The sequence below is a fragment of the Coturnix japonica genome, chromosome 3 (genome assembly GCF_001577835.2).
Source record: "Coturnix japonica isolate 7356 chromosome 3, Coturnix japonica 2.1, whole genome shotgun sequence".
Lineage (NCBI taxonomy): Eukaryota > Metazoa > Chordata > Aves > Galliformes > Phasianidae > Coturnix > Coturnix japonica.
The window spans coordinates 74,350,300-74,366,400 of record NC_029518.1 but is presented as its reverse complement, the minus strand read 5'-3'; the positions used below and the strand labels follow the sequence as shown (position 1 = coordinate 74,366,400).

The 16,101-nt window shown below is 47.2% G+C and overlaps 1 protein-coding gene across 1 annotated transcript; it reads right to left on the bottom strand.

Annotated features, from left to right (window-relative positions):
- Positions 1-7,651: 7,651 nt before the first annotated feature.
- Positions 7,652-12,305, bottom strand: EEF1A1 (eukaryotic translation elongation factor 1 alpha 1). The gene is made up of 8 exons (XM_015859066.1): positions 12,177-12,305; positions 11,241-11,431; positions 10,046-10,225; positions 9,620-9,916; positions 9,205-9,355; positions 8,806-9,062; positions 8,356-8,590; positions 7,652-8,055 (listed from the first exon to the last, which is right to left on the bottom strand). The coding sequence occupies exons 2-8, from the start codon at positions 11,382-11,384 to the stop codon at positions 7,940-7,942; spliced, it is 1,380 nt and encodes a 459-aa protein (XP_015714552.1). The 5' UTR covers positions 11,385-11,431; positions 12,177-12,305; the 3' UTR covers positions 7,652-7,939.
- Positions 12,306-16,101: the final 3,796 nt, after the last annotated feature.

The window sequence follows — 16,101 nt, the reverse complement described above, 5'->3', positions numbered from 1 at the left end:
TTGGGCAGTTGGTTTGTCACGTGCCATCGGGAAACAATTCAAGCTGAGTCTTGTCTGATTTAGCAGTGGTCTTGGCTTGTCATTTTTGGTTAAAATAATCTGACAGCGTACTGTTATTCAAACACCTCATTTCGTTCTCGCTTCTCAGCGTCCTCAGAGCTGACTGGGCAAACAGGCTTGGGAACAAGTTGTGTGGGAGTTAAATATAGCTATCATTTTGAAATTACATTCTGGACTGTTCTCTATTTGCTCTGCATGAGTGGTTCCTTTTCTGTCCAGAGAGAGGAGTCGGAATAAATCTGTTTTGTTGACAGAGATCCTGTCATGCAGCAGGAGTATGGCAGAGCTTGCAGATTTGTTTGGGGAATCATCACACATCAAAATGTGTCTCCATATCACCGGCTACTGGCCTGCACAAGGCAGCTTTAGGCAGGTGGTCAGTAGGTCAGTGTTCATGTGAGAGTGACTCAGAAAAGCAGTGTAACTGCCCCTTCCTATCTGTGACCTGTTTTCAGCTTTGTTATTTCAGCCATGTAAGCCTTGATTTTAGTGTGGGGAAGGCAGTTACACTTTCTGTGGATGAACACTGAAGTTGGAAGTGCATTGTTTTCCAGATGTTTGGCAACAGTTGCTCTCTGTTTCAGCATGAAGGTGATCTTTGACTACCGGAAACGTTTTTAGGGTGAAGGGTTTCTCCATTCACCGGGGGTTCATGATGTTCCTATTTGCTGCAGTGTCAAGCCTGGTGCGTACACAGGTTTGAAGACTGATTGTTCATCAGATTGTTTGCTACCATAGAATCATACAGGTTGGAAGGGACCCCTGGAGATCATCAAGTTCTAAGCCCTGCTAAAGCAGGTTCCCTGCAGTGGGTCACACAGGAAGAAGCATAGACAGGTCTTGAATATCTCCAAAGAAGGAGACTGGCTTTCATTCAGACAGTACTTGAATGTTTCCTGCCCAGCTGCTACATCTTTATTTTTGCCTGGAAGATAAGAGAAAAATAGGAAGCTGTGTTATGCCAGGAGACACTCCATGTTGTTGCCATTCAATCTTAAATGCTCAAACTGCTGCTAGAGTCATCACAAGGATGCAGTGGTGACTGTACCAAATAACTCTAATACTGCACTGAAATCACTAGTACAAAATGGGCTGGGAAAAAACAAATCAATTCTTCATCTCCTGCTGCTTTTACCACAGGGTGGTGCTTTAGGAAAAAACAAACAAGCAAACAAAACCACCAACCCTGATGTTTTCATCTTTGTTGTCTTTTAAACTACTGTATAGGCTTAACCCTGCGTGTCTGAGGAAGGAGACAGATGACAGATGGGGCTTCCCATCAGAGGCTTTCCGACTCCCTCACTGCTGTCATTTAATGATGAAATGTGCAACCCAAGCCTTGCCTGTGTGCTGGGGGGGTCCAATGGTGGCAAATATTGTAGCTTGAAAGCCAGAGGCTGCAACTCTACTACAGACCAGCCAGCACTGCAGTGAGCTGACAGCAGGCTTGTGATGCATCCCCTCGTTTGTGCATTTTATGTGGCTTAACCTGAATACTGCAGTATGTTATAGGTGGATGGGATTTCTGGAGCCCATATGAGAAGTGATGCAACTGGCACTGCTGAGCTGGCCACCTCCAGCTGGTTCTATCCTTGTCACACAGCACCCAGTGGGACTTTGGTCCCTGTACACAGCTCCAGGGACACGGGTGGGTGGCAGGCATGAGCTGGGAGCAGCTGACCCACAGAGACCCTGCTGTGCTGTGCACGTGGCTCAGCCCTCTTGGCTTTATTGTTTGTGTGGGAATTCCTAGGATTCCAGCCCAGAAGTGAGTCTAGGAATTACCCAAGCAAAGAAGTGGCTGTGATAGGGCAGAGGAGCTCGGCTTTTCTTCAGGTTTGCTGTTTCTTTTCCCCTTATACTCCCCTTCCTTCTCCAAAGAGTTAGAGCTGCTGTCCAGAATTGCATTCTGCTGGCAGACTCCATAAGGCTGGTTACTATTACTAGAAATAAAAGCCAAGTTACAGCAAACCTATAATTACACTTAAATTAATCTAATTTCCCCCCCACTCTGGATAAAGCCATTTAAGGGCCTGCTTGTTTTATACAGACACAATTTTAACACCAACAAGCCTACATTCCTTTCTCCAAAATACCCGTGTCCTGTTAGCAAAGCCACACTTCAGCTTATAAAACTAAATATTTACTTAAGCCATTTATTTTTTCCCTGCTTACTAAGAAACTAGCTTAGACTCCAGCTGTAACTGCAGATTTTTAAGAAGCCTGAAGTGATGCTTTTAGTAGCTAATAATAATCATAAAAAAGAGAAAGCTCTCATAACCATTTTTTTATATATATGGCTGTGGTGACCAAGAAATGGTGGAGTTCAGAATCCTTATGGTGTCAGAGAGTAGCAAGCTTGCTACTCTGGGCTTCAGGAGAGCAGACTTTGAACTCTTCAGGGAACTGCTTGGCAGGGTGACATGGGAGAAAGCCCTGGAGGGAAGAGGGGCCCAAGAAAGTTGGTCAATATTCAAGAATCATCTCTTCCAAGCCCAGAAGCAGTACAAGAACACCAGGAGGCCTCTGTGGATCAACAAGGGGAGCAAGGAGGAATCCAGAAGGTATATCAGTGATAAAAAGGTCAGGGAGGATGTGGGCCCTCTCTGAAAGGAAACTAGAGACCTGGTCATGAAAGATACTGAGAAATCTGAGGTGCTCAGTGACTTCTTTGCCTCAGTCTTCACTGGCAAGAGCTCTAGCCACACTGCCCAAGTTGCAGAAAGCAATGGTAAGAACTTGGAGAAGGTAGATCTGCCTGCTGTAAGTGAAGGTCAGGCTTGAAACCATCTAAAGAAGCTGAAGGTGCACAAATCCATGGGACCTGACGTGGTCCTTCCCTGGTTTCTGAGTTAACTGGTAAATGAAGTTGCCAAGCTGCTATCCATCATATTTGAAAGGATGCAGCATTCTGGTGAAGTTCCCACTGGTAGGAAAAGGGGAAACACAACTCCCATTTTTGAGAAGGGAATAAAAGAAGATCCAAGGAGCTACAGGATGGTTGACCTCACCTCTGTGCCTGACAAGATCATGGGGCAGATCCTCCTGTAGACTGTACTAAGGTGAATGGAAAATAAAGATGAAGTGATCAGTGGTAACCAACATGGCGTCACCAAGGGCAAGTCATGGCTGACAAACTCAGTTGCCTCTTTTGATGGAGTTACAGCATCAGTGGATAAAGGAAAAGCAACTGATGTCATCTACCTGGACTCTACTCATCTACCCTCTACTCTGTTCTCGTGAGACCCCATCTGGAGTACTGCATCCAGTTCTGGGGTCCCAACACAGAAAGGATAGGGAGTTGCTGGAGCAGGTCCAGAGAAGGGCCACAAAGATAATGACAGCTTTAAGGTCCTTTCTAACCCAAGCCTTGCAATGATTCTGAGAAATTTCAGTCAGAACTGCAATAGTTGTTCTCCTGGAGGGGAAGGATGAACGGCCTTTCAGTTTCCCTCATGGTGTGGCCTTGTGTTGAGCTGCATCACTGGGTAGCCAACAGCCGCACAACAGGGCCCTGCGTGTGGGAAGCTGGGCTCCTTTCTGGCTCTTCCAGTTTGTATTGAATAACTTCCTAGATTTCACAGGCAAGGAAAAGTTGATCATAATTGCTGCAGGCAGGGCAGGCAGGGCAGGCAGGCCCCTGACTGAAGAGTGAGCTGGCTCCACTTATTTCCAGTGACCTCAGCAGATAAAAGCAGCGCCTTAACAAGCCAGCCTATATGTACTCTGGGCCTCACTGAGCAGCTGCTCTTGTAGAAGGACTTCCAACTTGCTGAACCGCTTTGCTTAGTAGAGGCAGGAGCCTTTCTGAAGTAACTACATCAGCACATGTAGGGTAAATCTGTTCCTACAGCATGTTCCTTGGGCCCCTCACTGCAAGAAAGTCAAAACTTGTGCAAGAAAGAAAACTTGTGAGGGGTTTGGAACACAAGTCTTAAGAGGAGTGTCTGAGGGAGCTGGAATTGTTCAGCCTGGAGAAGAGGAGGCTCAGGGGAGAGTTTATAGCTCTCTACATCTACCTGAAGGGAGGTTGTGGTGAGGTGGGGGTCGGCTGCTTCTCCCAGGTAACAGCAATAGGATGAGAGGGAATGGCCTCAAGTTTCACCAGGGGAGGTTCAGATTGGATACTAGGAAAAATTTCTTCTCCAAAAGAGTGCAGGAACGGGCTGCTCAGGGAGGTGGTTGAGTCACCATCCCTGGGGGTGTCCAAGAAATGTGTAGCTGTAGTACTTGGAAGCATGGATTAGTGGGCAAGGTGGTGGTGGGTTGACAGTTAGACGAGATGATCTTAGAGGTCTTTTCCAACCTTAATGATTCTATGAGTGGGATTTAAGTGATGTTAACACAGAAGTTGCATTCACTGAGGGATGTTCCACGGGGCTGTTGCTCTCCCATCCGCTCCTAGAGCTCTCCTGTATGTCACCCAGCAGCTGTTGAGGAAAATGCATGTTCAGCTGTCACCTCACCAGTGCAGAGGAGCTAGCAGATTTGAATTATGTTGTGTAAGCATTTGAAACATAAAGGATCAAAGAGCTTCTGATATACAGCCAGGGAAAGTAAACTAATTTGGGCAGAAAAAAAAAGAGATTACAATGTAACTGATTTATGACAGAAATCATCCGAGCCTACTCAATAGTATTCAGAAAAGCTTAAGAACTCCACGGCTACTGTTTTTGTGGTAACGATAGGTTTTCCTTTGGCTCTGCACCTTTGATGCTCTCCTATTCCTGAAGCAAACATTCAGCTTCCCCCATCGTTAAGCGTTAGGAGCATTACAGGAGAAACGATAATACAACCCAAGGTCACCATTACTTCTGTTTATTCTTCCATTCGCTTTTTGATTTGGCTATTGTTTAAGGTTTGCAATTGCAGAAGGCTAAATTCCTGGCCAGAAGGAATGATTATTCGGCGTGGTCAAATTACAAGAAGAGTTGGAGGACTTTAAAGGTCTGGAATCTCATATGCTCAGAGATGATGATACTGATAGGACTATGCACTGAGGAGAGCTTTGCTGTCTTCAAGTCCCTCCACACCCAGCCACAGACGTCTCTGGAATAGTTCTCTGTACCCAGAACCATCCAGAACCCCAAAGCATCCATCATGGACTAGGAAGGAAATTAGTTTCAATCTTCCATCTCCCCATTGCCATCATCAGCAATAAAACTGGGCAATAAAATTCATATTCCAGGTGGTTCTCTACATCACGCTGGCTACCTCAATAGTGCTGCAGCAACAGCCCTAACGTTGTATGAGAGCACAAAAGGAGTTTGGGACGGCTGCAAGAGTCACTTAAAGCAACAAAGCAGTCAGAATACAAATACAATCCTCAACTGTTAACATTTATTAGAGGTTGGACTGAAGTAGTTTTGATTTCCAAGTACTGTTTATGAAAGTCTAACAAAAAAAAAACAACCAAGAGTTAGTGTGAAATTGAGGCGTAATACTTGCAAGCTGCTGATAGCATCACACACAGAGCATTCATGTGTATTTAACTGCATAACGTCATCAGCTCCAGTGCTGCCTGTCCCTCTAGGCTGAGCCTTTACTGCAGGCAGAACCTCCCCTTGAACTGCAAGTGTTTGGATTCAAAAGCTTCTGGGGGGTTTCTTGGCCAGCTTTTGAGCCTGACGGGATGGGCAATTTGAATTAACCTCCCAGCAGCCTTTACGATCGACAGAAGAAATAGCTGAAGAGCTTCAATCAGCTACAGAGCCTGTTTGCTGCACTCCCTTCAGCTCGTGCTGCTTTGGATTGTAGATACTTCAAATGCCCTCAGGCTTCAGTTTGAACCGGTTACTTTACGGCAAGTCCTTTTTCAAACTGCGACACAGCAAGTACACCCGGCATAAGACAATGCTGTCCAAAGAACACAGAACTGCAAACAGAACGGCTGGATATTGCACATCCAGACCATGCCGGCCAAACCAAACATCCTGCTGCCCGTTAAGACTCATTGGATGTGGCAGCAGGAAAGTGCAAGAAACCTCACACATGGCCACACTGTAGATACACCGTGCTAAAGCACATTTCATCCCAATTAGAACTTTCTGCTTTGCTGAACCTATTTAACCAAAGTTGCTCTTCAGTTTCATTACGGCAACAGTAGATATACCCCAGTTGTTATATACTTGAGGACACTAACAAACCTTCAGAAGAAGAACCCAAGTACTGCTGTAAGAATCCTTTATTACATCTCAGTAGCAAATGCTTGGATGTAGGTGCTGCAGCCGTTGCTTCCCACTGCCATTAGTGCACCTACACACTCCAATCTGGTGTAAATTCTCCAAGATGTTTAAGAAATAGAACATGAGCCAAAAAGGGCAAAGAGCAAAAAGCATTAAAAGAAGTAATAGCAGCTTAGGATCATCCAAGCAGTACAGACACAGCCAGCGCAGGCACACAGCTAAAGAAGGGAAGGGAAACAGACAGTAAAACAATATAGCAGGAACTCACACTGTTTTTCAAGAAGAGGTGTTACAAACAACAAACATACGGTGCCATGGAAGAGCAACCCAAACGATATGGAATTACTCTCAAGCTTATGTGGGGATGCTGTGGGGGAAGCATGTTAAAGGTTAGTAACACAACTGCATCGTTAGTGCAAGTTAGTCCCATTATCCATTAACTGCTTGCCTACATTTAGCAATTCAGAGCAAGGTTTCCAATTTTATTTCAGAACCATCACCTACCATAGCTGGTACTTCATACATACCACAGCATTTAACTCTTCACCCAGCAACTAATGGTAATTTTGTGGTCTCATTATGCAATTCCACGTGTGACTGATCCAATTGTTAAGAAGACTTGAAGTTTCAGTCCCACCATGCCCTTTGGTACTGACCTAACCCTGTGCATTAATCATATTGCAATGGGAAATGCATCCATATGTTCTTCAACCATTGTAGAAACTGCTGTCACCCCTAAATGCAAAGCTATAAAGCAGGATGGGTGAACAGCACCCTGGTGGAAGGTGGTAAAATACCTGCCAGTTCTCAGCCTTGGTTTTGAAGTCAAAACCAAAAGAATCCTGTTCAAGTTGGTGCTTCAGAGATGGCCTGACATCACAAATGCATACCCCCACATCCCCCCTTCATTTAGCTGAGATGTTTTGCAGTGTATCGTAAACCATCCAGCCAAAGAAAAAAAGATAAATTGTTTAAACCTTGTAGAATCCCCATCTGATCTGAGGAAAAACCCATTTCCAACTAGTCAGGAAAGTGCATTCAGAGGGTGAACAAAGACCCAGCACGAGTTCAATCCTTACATTTCTCAGCCTTTCTGTTCACACAGCTGCCTGCTGATGGCAAGTTTTCTTGGTTCAGGGAACGCACCAACACAGTTCACCTGCTTTGGGTTATCAAACCTACAAACCATATTTTAAACACAAGAAAGCACCTACAGAAGAGGAATTCTTAAGGCTTCTATACAGCTGAGCATGAATCTTCAGCTATTTTCACTCTTCAGAAACAAAAGGGACACTGCTTTACAAAACGGGCTCAATAAAGGTTATTTTCTTATCCCATAAGGCCTGTATGTAGGCTTTTTTTTTTCCCCCTGCAAGGTTAATATTAACCCAAAGAACACAGAGACACAGCGTTGAACTTTGTTTTAATGGTCTCAAATTCTGTGACAGATTTTTTTTTTTTGGTCAAGTTTCCATTTTTAAAAAAATTGATCGTATTTTTAAAGACTAATAACTTAAACTGCCACGAAACAAATGGTCCACAAACATTCCTTTCCTTCTGAAGCTTTTACGATGCATTGTAATAATTAGCCAGTCTTTTACTAGTAATCTTAAATGTCCAGTTAAGACAAACAGTTCTGAGATTGTTCTTCCACCACTGATTACAGCTGAGGTAGCAGCTTACATACAGAATCTTCATTTTGCCTTCTGAGCAGACTTTGTGACCTTGCCGGTTCCACCAGCCTTCTTGTCCACGGCCTTGATGACACCAACGGCAACCGTCTGTCTCATGTCACGCACAGCAAAACGACCTGAAAATAGAAATGTGGTTCGTGACTTTCTTCTCATAGCCCACAGCATCGGCTGCGTGGCAACAATATGTTAACAGTGGCTAAGCGAGCAACTTGTGCTTGTGACTGGGGTTCATATTCAGCTACCTCAGCAACAGCGCAACCATCATCCCAGTGGTTTTGGTCTCATGTTGAAATCACACCTGAATTTAGAGCTTCTAGCTATGATTATTTTACACAGAAGACCGCATCCCAATACCAGATATCAAAGAGTACCTTCTCCAGAGCTCAGCATTAAGCACATTTTAGGAGGTGCCTTACCCAGAGGAGGATAATCAGAGAAGCTCTCAACACACATGGGTTTGCCAGGAATCATATCAACAATGGCAGCGTCTCCAGATTTCAGGAACTTGGGGCCATCCTCCAGCTTCTTGCCAGAACGACGATCGATCTTCTCTTTGAGCTCAGCAAACTTGCAGGCAATGTGAGCAGTGTGGCAATCCAGCACAGGGGCATAACCAGCACTGATTTGGCCAGGGTGGTTCAGGATAATAACCTAGAAGAGCAGGCGATTAAGTTACACCAGGGCAATTCTGAAAAGCTCCCCATAGACTGGTGTGACTTGGAAAGCCACAGCTCTCATGTATTTGCTTAAGGCAAATCCCATCTCGGAGCACAAGTCTGTATCACCTTACAGCTCAGCCCCCGGTAACAAAGAGCAAGGTTCTGTATTTCACAATCTAAATGCCTTCAAACAGTTGCAAAAGTCACCTGTGCAGTGAAGCCAGCAGCTTCCATTGGAGGATCATTCTTGCTGTCACCAGCAACGTTACCACGGCGGACATCTTTCACAGACACGTTCTTAACGTTGAAACCAACGTTATCACCAGGCAGAGCTTCGCTAAGGGCCTCATGGTGCATCTCAACAGATTTTACTTCAGTTGTAACATTAACGGGGGCAAATGTGACAACCATGCCTGGCTTCAGGACACCAGTTTCCACACGGCCAACTGGTACAGTACCAATGCCTACAGAAGTGAACACAGAAAGCCAGTTAAGTCCAGTATATGCTTACAGAGAAAAACATTTCAGGCAGGAGTTTCACACTCAAGTTCCCAAGCAAACACTAGCAATTCTGTCCCATACACAAGCACTGTGGTGAACACATACCACCAATTTTGTAGACATCTTGAAGAGGCAGACGCAGAGGTTTGTCAGTTGGACGAGTTGGAGGCAGGATGCAGTCCAAGGCTTCCAGGAGGGTGGTTCCACTGGCATTGCCGTCTTTGCGGGTAACCTTCCATCCCTTGAACCAGGGCATCTGTAACAAAACAGCCCCCAACCGTCAGTCATCTGCCCATGTTAATAGAACGAAGCTATGAAACAACTGGCCTAACTCCTTGCATCATCTTCATTACTGCAGAATAACAATTCATAAAGCACTAGGATTTCACACTGACCCCAACATTTCAAAATACTACTACTGAAAAAACCCAAACCCACGTATTTAACTATTGTTTAACTTATCTTAATGATCCTGCTAGTTCCATTTCCTAATATTAAAAAGGAAAACAGGGAAACCTACGTTAGAGCTGGGCTCCAGCATGTTGTCCCCGTTCCAACCAGAGATTGGCACAAAAGCTACAGTGTCTGGGTTGTAGCCAATTTTCTTGATGTAAGTGCTGACTTCCTTGACGATCTCTTCGTATCTCTTCTGGCTGTAAGCGGGCTCAGTGGAATCCATCTTGTTAACACCAACGATCAGCTGTTTCACACCCAGGGTGTAGGCCAGAAGAGCGTGCTCGCGGGTCTGCCCGTTCTTGGAAATACCGGCCTCGAACTCACCAACACCAGCAGCAACAATCAGGACAGCACAATCAGCCTTTGAAAAGGTAGAAAAAAGCCCTTGTTAGAAAGCCTACACGCACACTAAAGCACATGGGCAATTTCCCTGCTGTAAACCAGCCAAGGAGCAGCTTCCCTCAACTCCCCACATCCTTTATTTCCTTACCTGAGAAGTTCCAGTGATCATGTTCTTAATGAAGTCTCTGTGTCCAGGAGCGTCGATGATGGTGACGTAGTACTTGCTTGTTTCAAATTTCCACAGGGAAATATCAATAGTGATACCACGCTCACGCTCAGCCTTGAGCTTGTCCAAGACCCAGGCGTATTTGAAGGAACCTTTGCCCATCTATGGGTTTGAAACAGGAAAAAAAAACCCCTCAAGATATATATTTTCATTTACCTCACCAAGACCATGAAATACACACTAACGAGCAAAGTTATTAATAGGGAGTGACTTACACTGAAAGCTGCTGTTGCTCATAAAACTCTGGCCTAGGTTCACTTGGCACTACTACCAAGATATGCCAACTGCTCTGTCATTTAACCTGCTGACACTTCAGCCCTCTTGACAACTTGTTAATTGTGCTAACACATCTTTATGATGGATCTCTTAAGGCTTAGTCCTACTATCAAGTGTCCACTACAAATTTTAGCTTAGTTACTAATGCCATCCCTGCTCCAGTTGGTATTTTAACAGCCACACAGCCCAGCATTCACTGCATTTCCTTTTATCATGTGCTTACGAGGTGCTATTTTATCACTAAAACAAAACAAAGGAAAACTGGAATACTTCCACAGGTTCACATAATGGTACCTTAGACTCTCCCACCTTGAGACAAGGCTGATCATTACATTTTCAACTAAACTACAAGATGACATGAGACAACAGTCTAAAGCTGTGCCAGGGGAGGTCCAGATTGGATATTAGGAGTAATTCCTACTCCATAAGAGCAGCAATGCATTGAAACAGGCTGTGCACAGAGATGGTGGAGTCACTACCCTTGAAGTGTCCAAGAAACCTGCTGACGTGGCACTGAGGGACATGGTTAGTGGCCATGGTGGGGATGGGCTGATAGTTGGAGTTTCAAGGTCTTCTCCAACATTAACGATTCTGTAATTCTCAATCCAGGCCGAGAATGAAGATGGGAGCTCCCATTTTGATTCTAAGCGTTCAGATTTAGCTTCATGCTCTTTATTCTATGCTTCGATGACTTCACCTTAACATAACAGATTGAGTACTCTAGTTCAATTACCAGGACAATCTCGACCCAACCGCCTCCTTGTGGTAGTAAAACGTTCTGGTTTCCTTCCTTTTGCCCCTTATTCCCCCCAGTCTCCCACCACACGGCTGCCTCACACACCTCGGCCGCCTCCTTCTCGAACTTCTCGATGGTCCTCTTGTCGATGCCACCACATTTGTAGATGAGGTGCCCGGTGGTGGTGGACTTGCCGGAATCGACGTGGCCGATGACGACGATGTTAATGTGAGTCTTCTCCTTTCCCATTTCGGATGGTCTTTAGCTTCTTTCTTCCGGCCAAAGAGAAACGACACCTGAAAGTTCCAGAAGGAATCCCGGTTACAGCGGCCGCCCCCGTCCCGCAGCAGCGCCGCCCGCAGGGGGCAGAGGGCCCGTGTAGGCTCGGCCCCGCCCCACCGGGGGATGGGAGGGGGGAGTCGAGCAGCGGGGAGAGGCGGGCGGTGTTGGCGGCCCGTGTCCCCTCCGGCTCGCCCCCCTCCTCCGTCGCCCCCTCCCCGCATGGCGGCCGGGCCGGGCCGTGCTGGGGCGGCGGCGCGGGGCGGCGCGGAGGGCGGGGCCGCCCCTCTCCTTTGTGTGTGACTCACCCCGCCCGGGCCGCCGTCCTCCATTTTGTGAGCTGACGGCGGCAGGAAGAGCGGGCGGCCATTTTTTTTCTCGTGCCCCGGCCTTCCCTTCCCCCATCGCCCACACCGACGGCGCGGCCCCGCCATCCCCGGCCGCCACCCGCGTACGGCCGAGCACCGCACGCCGCACAGCAGCGCCAGGCGGCTCCGCAAGAAGCCGAAGCGGCGGTGCGGCCCCATGTGCTCATCGCGGCGCTGCCTCGCGTGAGCCCTCGGATGGGACACGTCGGCGTTACGCCGCCGCTCGCCCCGCTTCCCCCATCCGCCCCTTATCTCGCCATCCCCCCGCTCCGCCATCCCCACGCACCGCTGCACGGCGGCGCCTCAACCCCCCGCTCACGGTACATCCACGCACCCCCAGCATCCCCGCTCCCCCCACCCCCGGGCCCGGCCCGCCCCGCCGCACGCTCCTCACCCGCACGGCGTCGGCAAACCCGGAGCGGAAAAGAACGACGGCGTGAGCGCCGCCCCTTATATACCCTGCCACGGGGCGGGGCCTCGGCGCCGCGTCACGGCTCCCGGCGGGCCCAGCGCTAAGCCCCGCGCTAAGCCCCGCCCGGCAGCGCCGCACGCCGTGCTCCCCTGGGGGCGGCGGGGAGGGGCGGGGTGCGGATCCCAGCCCCGGGGGAGCCGGGCCGAGTGGCGGCCGGTCGGGACTCGCTGCCCCAATGCTGAACGGCATCGCCTGGAGCGCGGCCAGCCGGGATGGAGGTGCCGCTCCGCCGCCTCCCCCTCGGCACGGCAGCCATAGAGTCGCCGAGCTCCGCCTCAGGCCCGAGACTGCGGCCCGAGGGGACGCGGACAGCGAGCTGCGGGGTGGGAACTTGCAGACTAGCAGAGATCCCCGGTGGCCTCGCGTTTCACACAGGGCCAAGGAGATTCGCTTCAGCATCAATTCGGGGCTTCTGCTTGAGAGCTCCAAACTGCCCCGAGTGCCCCCATGCCGTACATTCCCGGCTGACAGGTGCCCCATGAGAGTCACCAAAGGTGCTGGCAGCCCCAGCCTTTGGCTTCTGAAACGGGGGCACCAGCACTGAAAGCCCTCGTGATTCCAGCAGGGTGTACTCGTGTAAAACACCTGTATGGCTTTCTAGTGGGAAATTAACCCCAGAAGGGAAACAAATACTTTATTCCTTTAATCACAGAACGACCTGGTTTGGAAGGGACCTCAAGGATCACCCCCTGCCTGGCAGGGCCACCAAACATACACATTTACTAGATCAGGTTGCCCAGGGCCCCATCCATCCTGGCCTTGAACACCTCCAAGGACGGGGCATCCACAACCTCCCTGGGCAGTCTGGGTTAAAAGGATCTGTTTTCTTCTTCTAAGAGAATGTAATGCACCCATGTTACAGTTACTTACGTGTACTCAACTGTAATCCCATTCAATTGTTGGCAGGGGCTCCACAGAACATGCTGAGTTGGAAGGCAGCCCCAGGGATCACCGCGTCCCACTCCTGGCTCCACACGTCTGAGAGCAGCATCCAAATGCTCCTTGAACTCCAGCACCGCGGGCCATACCCACCAATATATAACTATAGCTCACATCTAGGTGTTAAATCACTGAAGGCATTTGCTATGAAGGCAGAGTACCAGCATCTTCATTAAGTGACTTTTCATGGCTCAGGCTGAGGAGTAAGGGTCAATAACTAGTAAGAAAGCTGAGCACACCACATCTGTAAAACCAAGGCTGTAAACATGTCCACGAAGCTTTATTCTACAGGATGGTTTCTAGTTTAGCTTCTGCAATGCCTGTCAGTGGGGGTGTTTTTAGATGGATAAGTTTGTCCAAGTATCTGTTCTGCTAAAGCATAGTTGAAAACATTCAGCCACTTGCACCTCAGCAGGGGGAGGAGAAAGGAAATGTGTTACTGATTTCTTACGCGGCCCATAAGAAACTGCACAGTTATGGGATGTATTTAAAAGGCTTCCATAAATAAAGGCATATGGAAGCATGCATTTCTTAGGACAGCAGTTTCGTTGGTATATTCACAGCTGAAAGCCTGCCGAGTTGTTGGATAACCTTCTAACCATGCCCTAGTTAAGTCTTCAGCAGTCGTTCCTTTCCCCGTGCTTCTTTAATTGGATTTTCAAAGGAGTTTTTACCATTTCCTCTACAATCAAATAGATGCTTTTATTCTCTCGATAACTGGCGCATCTTTCCTCCATTCTATTAGCAGAACATTCCTATTATCAATCCTGTAAATATTTATACAGCTGGGGACCTTCAGATATGTGAGTATCCTCACATTGTTCGGTGCGAATGCCTTCTGAACTATCCTCTCAGCTAACACAGGCCAAAAGCCCGTATGCAAATAACCTCGAAGGAATTAAAAATGTTGCTAATATGGCAAAACGAATCTCTTTGATATGAAAAGCTGATGAAGCAGCAGATATAAGATCTCCAGAATGCCCCATCATTCAGGCTTTGAAGCAGTGCTTATTAAACCCAGCAGAAATAGGTGGGTTACACACCTGAAGTGCAAGAATCCATAAATACAAGTATTCTCTACAGCATTTGTAGAAGCCTATGCAGTAACTACCACTTTTTCTTTAAAGGCTTTGAATCTCAGATCAGATGATATGAAAATGAAGTCATGCTGTCAGTATATCTAGGCCAAACATTCTAACTTTGGAACATAAATATTAACTACATGCGGAGATCAAACTGATTTCAGCAGTATTAATTTCATTTTGATGTGTAGCCACAGAGCACGCGGGACTTACTGTATTCTTAGAGCACACTCAGTATTGTGCCTCTGAAAAATATTAATGTCTACATGTGGAAGTGGGATCTTCTTGATCAGGTGTGCAATGATGAACATAGCCAGCAACACCTGACTGCTTTACCTGCAGTGAACAGGGCTGTTCAAGAGCAGCACAAAGCAAACACTTCTAAGGATGGGGGGGTTTAAGACTTAGACTGGATAAAGCCCTGTTTGATCTCACAGCTGACCTTGCTTATAGATTCGGAAAGCTGCACAGAAAGCATGAGAGTGGCCTTCAGAAACTATCAAGAGCATTACTTGGATGAGCAAACATCTACAGTTTCCAAAGTTTCCCAGTAAATTAAAACGAGCCTCTTAGGAAGGCCTTGTTTCCTATAAACCAAGTTGTTCCCTGCGGGAAGCACTGCTGTTCCAGTTTCAGCATGTTCAACAGGTGAATGCTCAGGACAGACTGCCTTTAGTAAATCCTTTCAGCAATCATTTCAAGCCATATTTATCCACAGCACAAGAAGGCTCAACTAGACGGAATGTTCAGCATCAGCCAAAGTGTTACTCTGAAGGTGTTGTACCCCTGTGGGTAGGAATGCTCTGCAGAGCTGACCAGAACTAAGAGTTGCATTGAAACGTGCCCACCCCCCTCTACCCTGCTAGGATGTCTATTCTGTGGAGGCTGCATTACTGAACTGGGAAAGAAAAATATCTGAATTAAGGCAGATGCTTTTTAACTGGAAAGGAAAGAACCTCACAGATGGCTGTTTCAGCAAGACTTTTTTTCTTCTCCACGGAACCAAGCAGATACATGTAGAAAAATAGAGGACATCAGATCCAAGAAGTAATTGCTCCTTTAGTTCAGCCAAGAACAGCACCTTCACTTGCAGACGCTTGTCAGAGCTTCACATTCCACACTAGGTTAACGGCCAGTTGATGACCTGGCTCCAGGGCAGAGAGCTGAGTTACCAGGCACCAATGCAGAGAAAAGGTGAAGGGCTGATGAACTAACCACCACTATTACAGAGAAACAACGTAATTTGTTAAACTGTTCTGTGGTTTTACATTAGTGTTTTGCAACTGCAAGCAGGCTACAGCATTTGCTCCTTTTCCCTACATCCCACCACAGTTTGGGCACTCTAAATGAAGGTAAGTACTGGTAAGACCTTCAAGGAATTAAAACACAGGCTAAACACGAGCATAAAAGAATAAATAGTGCATTGTGTACAGAGGCAGTAACTGAAGTGAAATCCACTGGATGATGTCAGTTTGGCTCTTGTTGCAAATTTATCATTAACTTCTCCTCCAAAACTCCACCTTAAAAAAGCTCTGGTCTCTTGTGCTAAAAATCATTTAGCCTGAACTAACTGATCCACACTTTCATACTGGTAAGTCTACGACAAAACTTCTAAGTGCAACCTCAGCTCCTCACCTACTGTCCACACATCTTGAAGCTTTCTGCTTGGCCCTCTACAGCAGCTGAGATTTACTCTGATAGCCTTGAATGTCCAGGCAAGAGGTTAATTTTACTGCCTTTGGAGCTGGCCTTTGCACTCGGCAACCTGGAAGTTTACCAACAGAAAAGCTGCAATTCCATGTTTTCATCTTGCAGACCTTTTGCTC

Excerpts from the sequence above, each read along its gene's own strand:
- EEF1A1 (XM_015859066.1), bottom strand. The coding sequence starts at position 11,384 with ATGGGAAAGGAGAAGACTCACATTAACATCGTCGTCATCGGCCACGTC. Across the intron at positions 10,226-11,240 it reads TCGAGAAGGAGGCGGCCGAG|ATGGGCAAAGGTTCCTTCAA; the intron begins GTGTGTGAGGCA and ends TCAAACCCATAG. Across the intron at positions 9,063-9,204 it reads AGATGTCTACAAAATTGGTG|GCATTGGTACTGTACCAGTT; the intron begins GTATGTGTTCAC and ends TCACTTCTGTAG.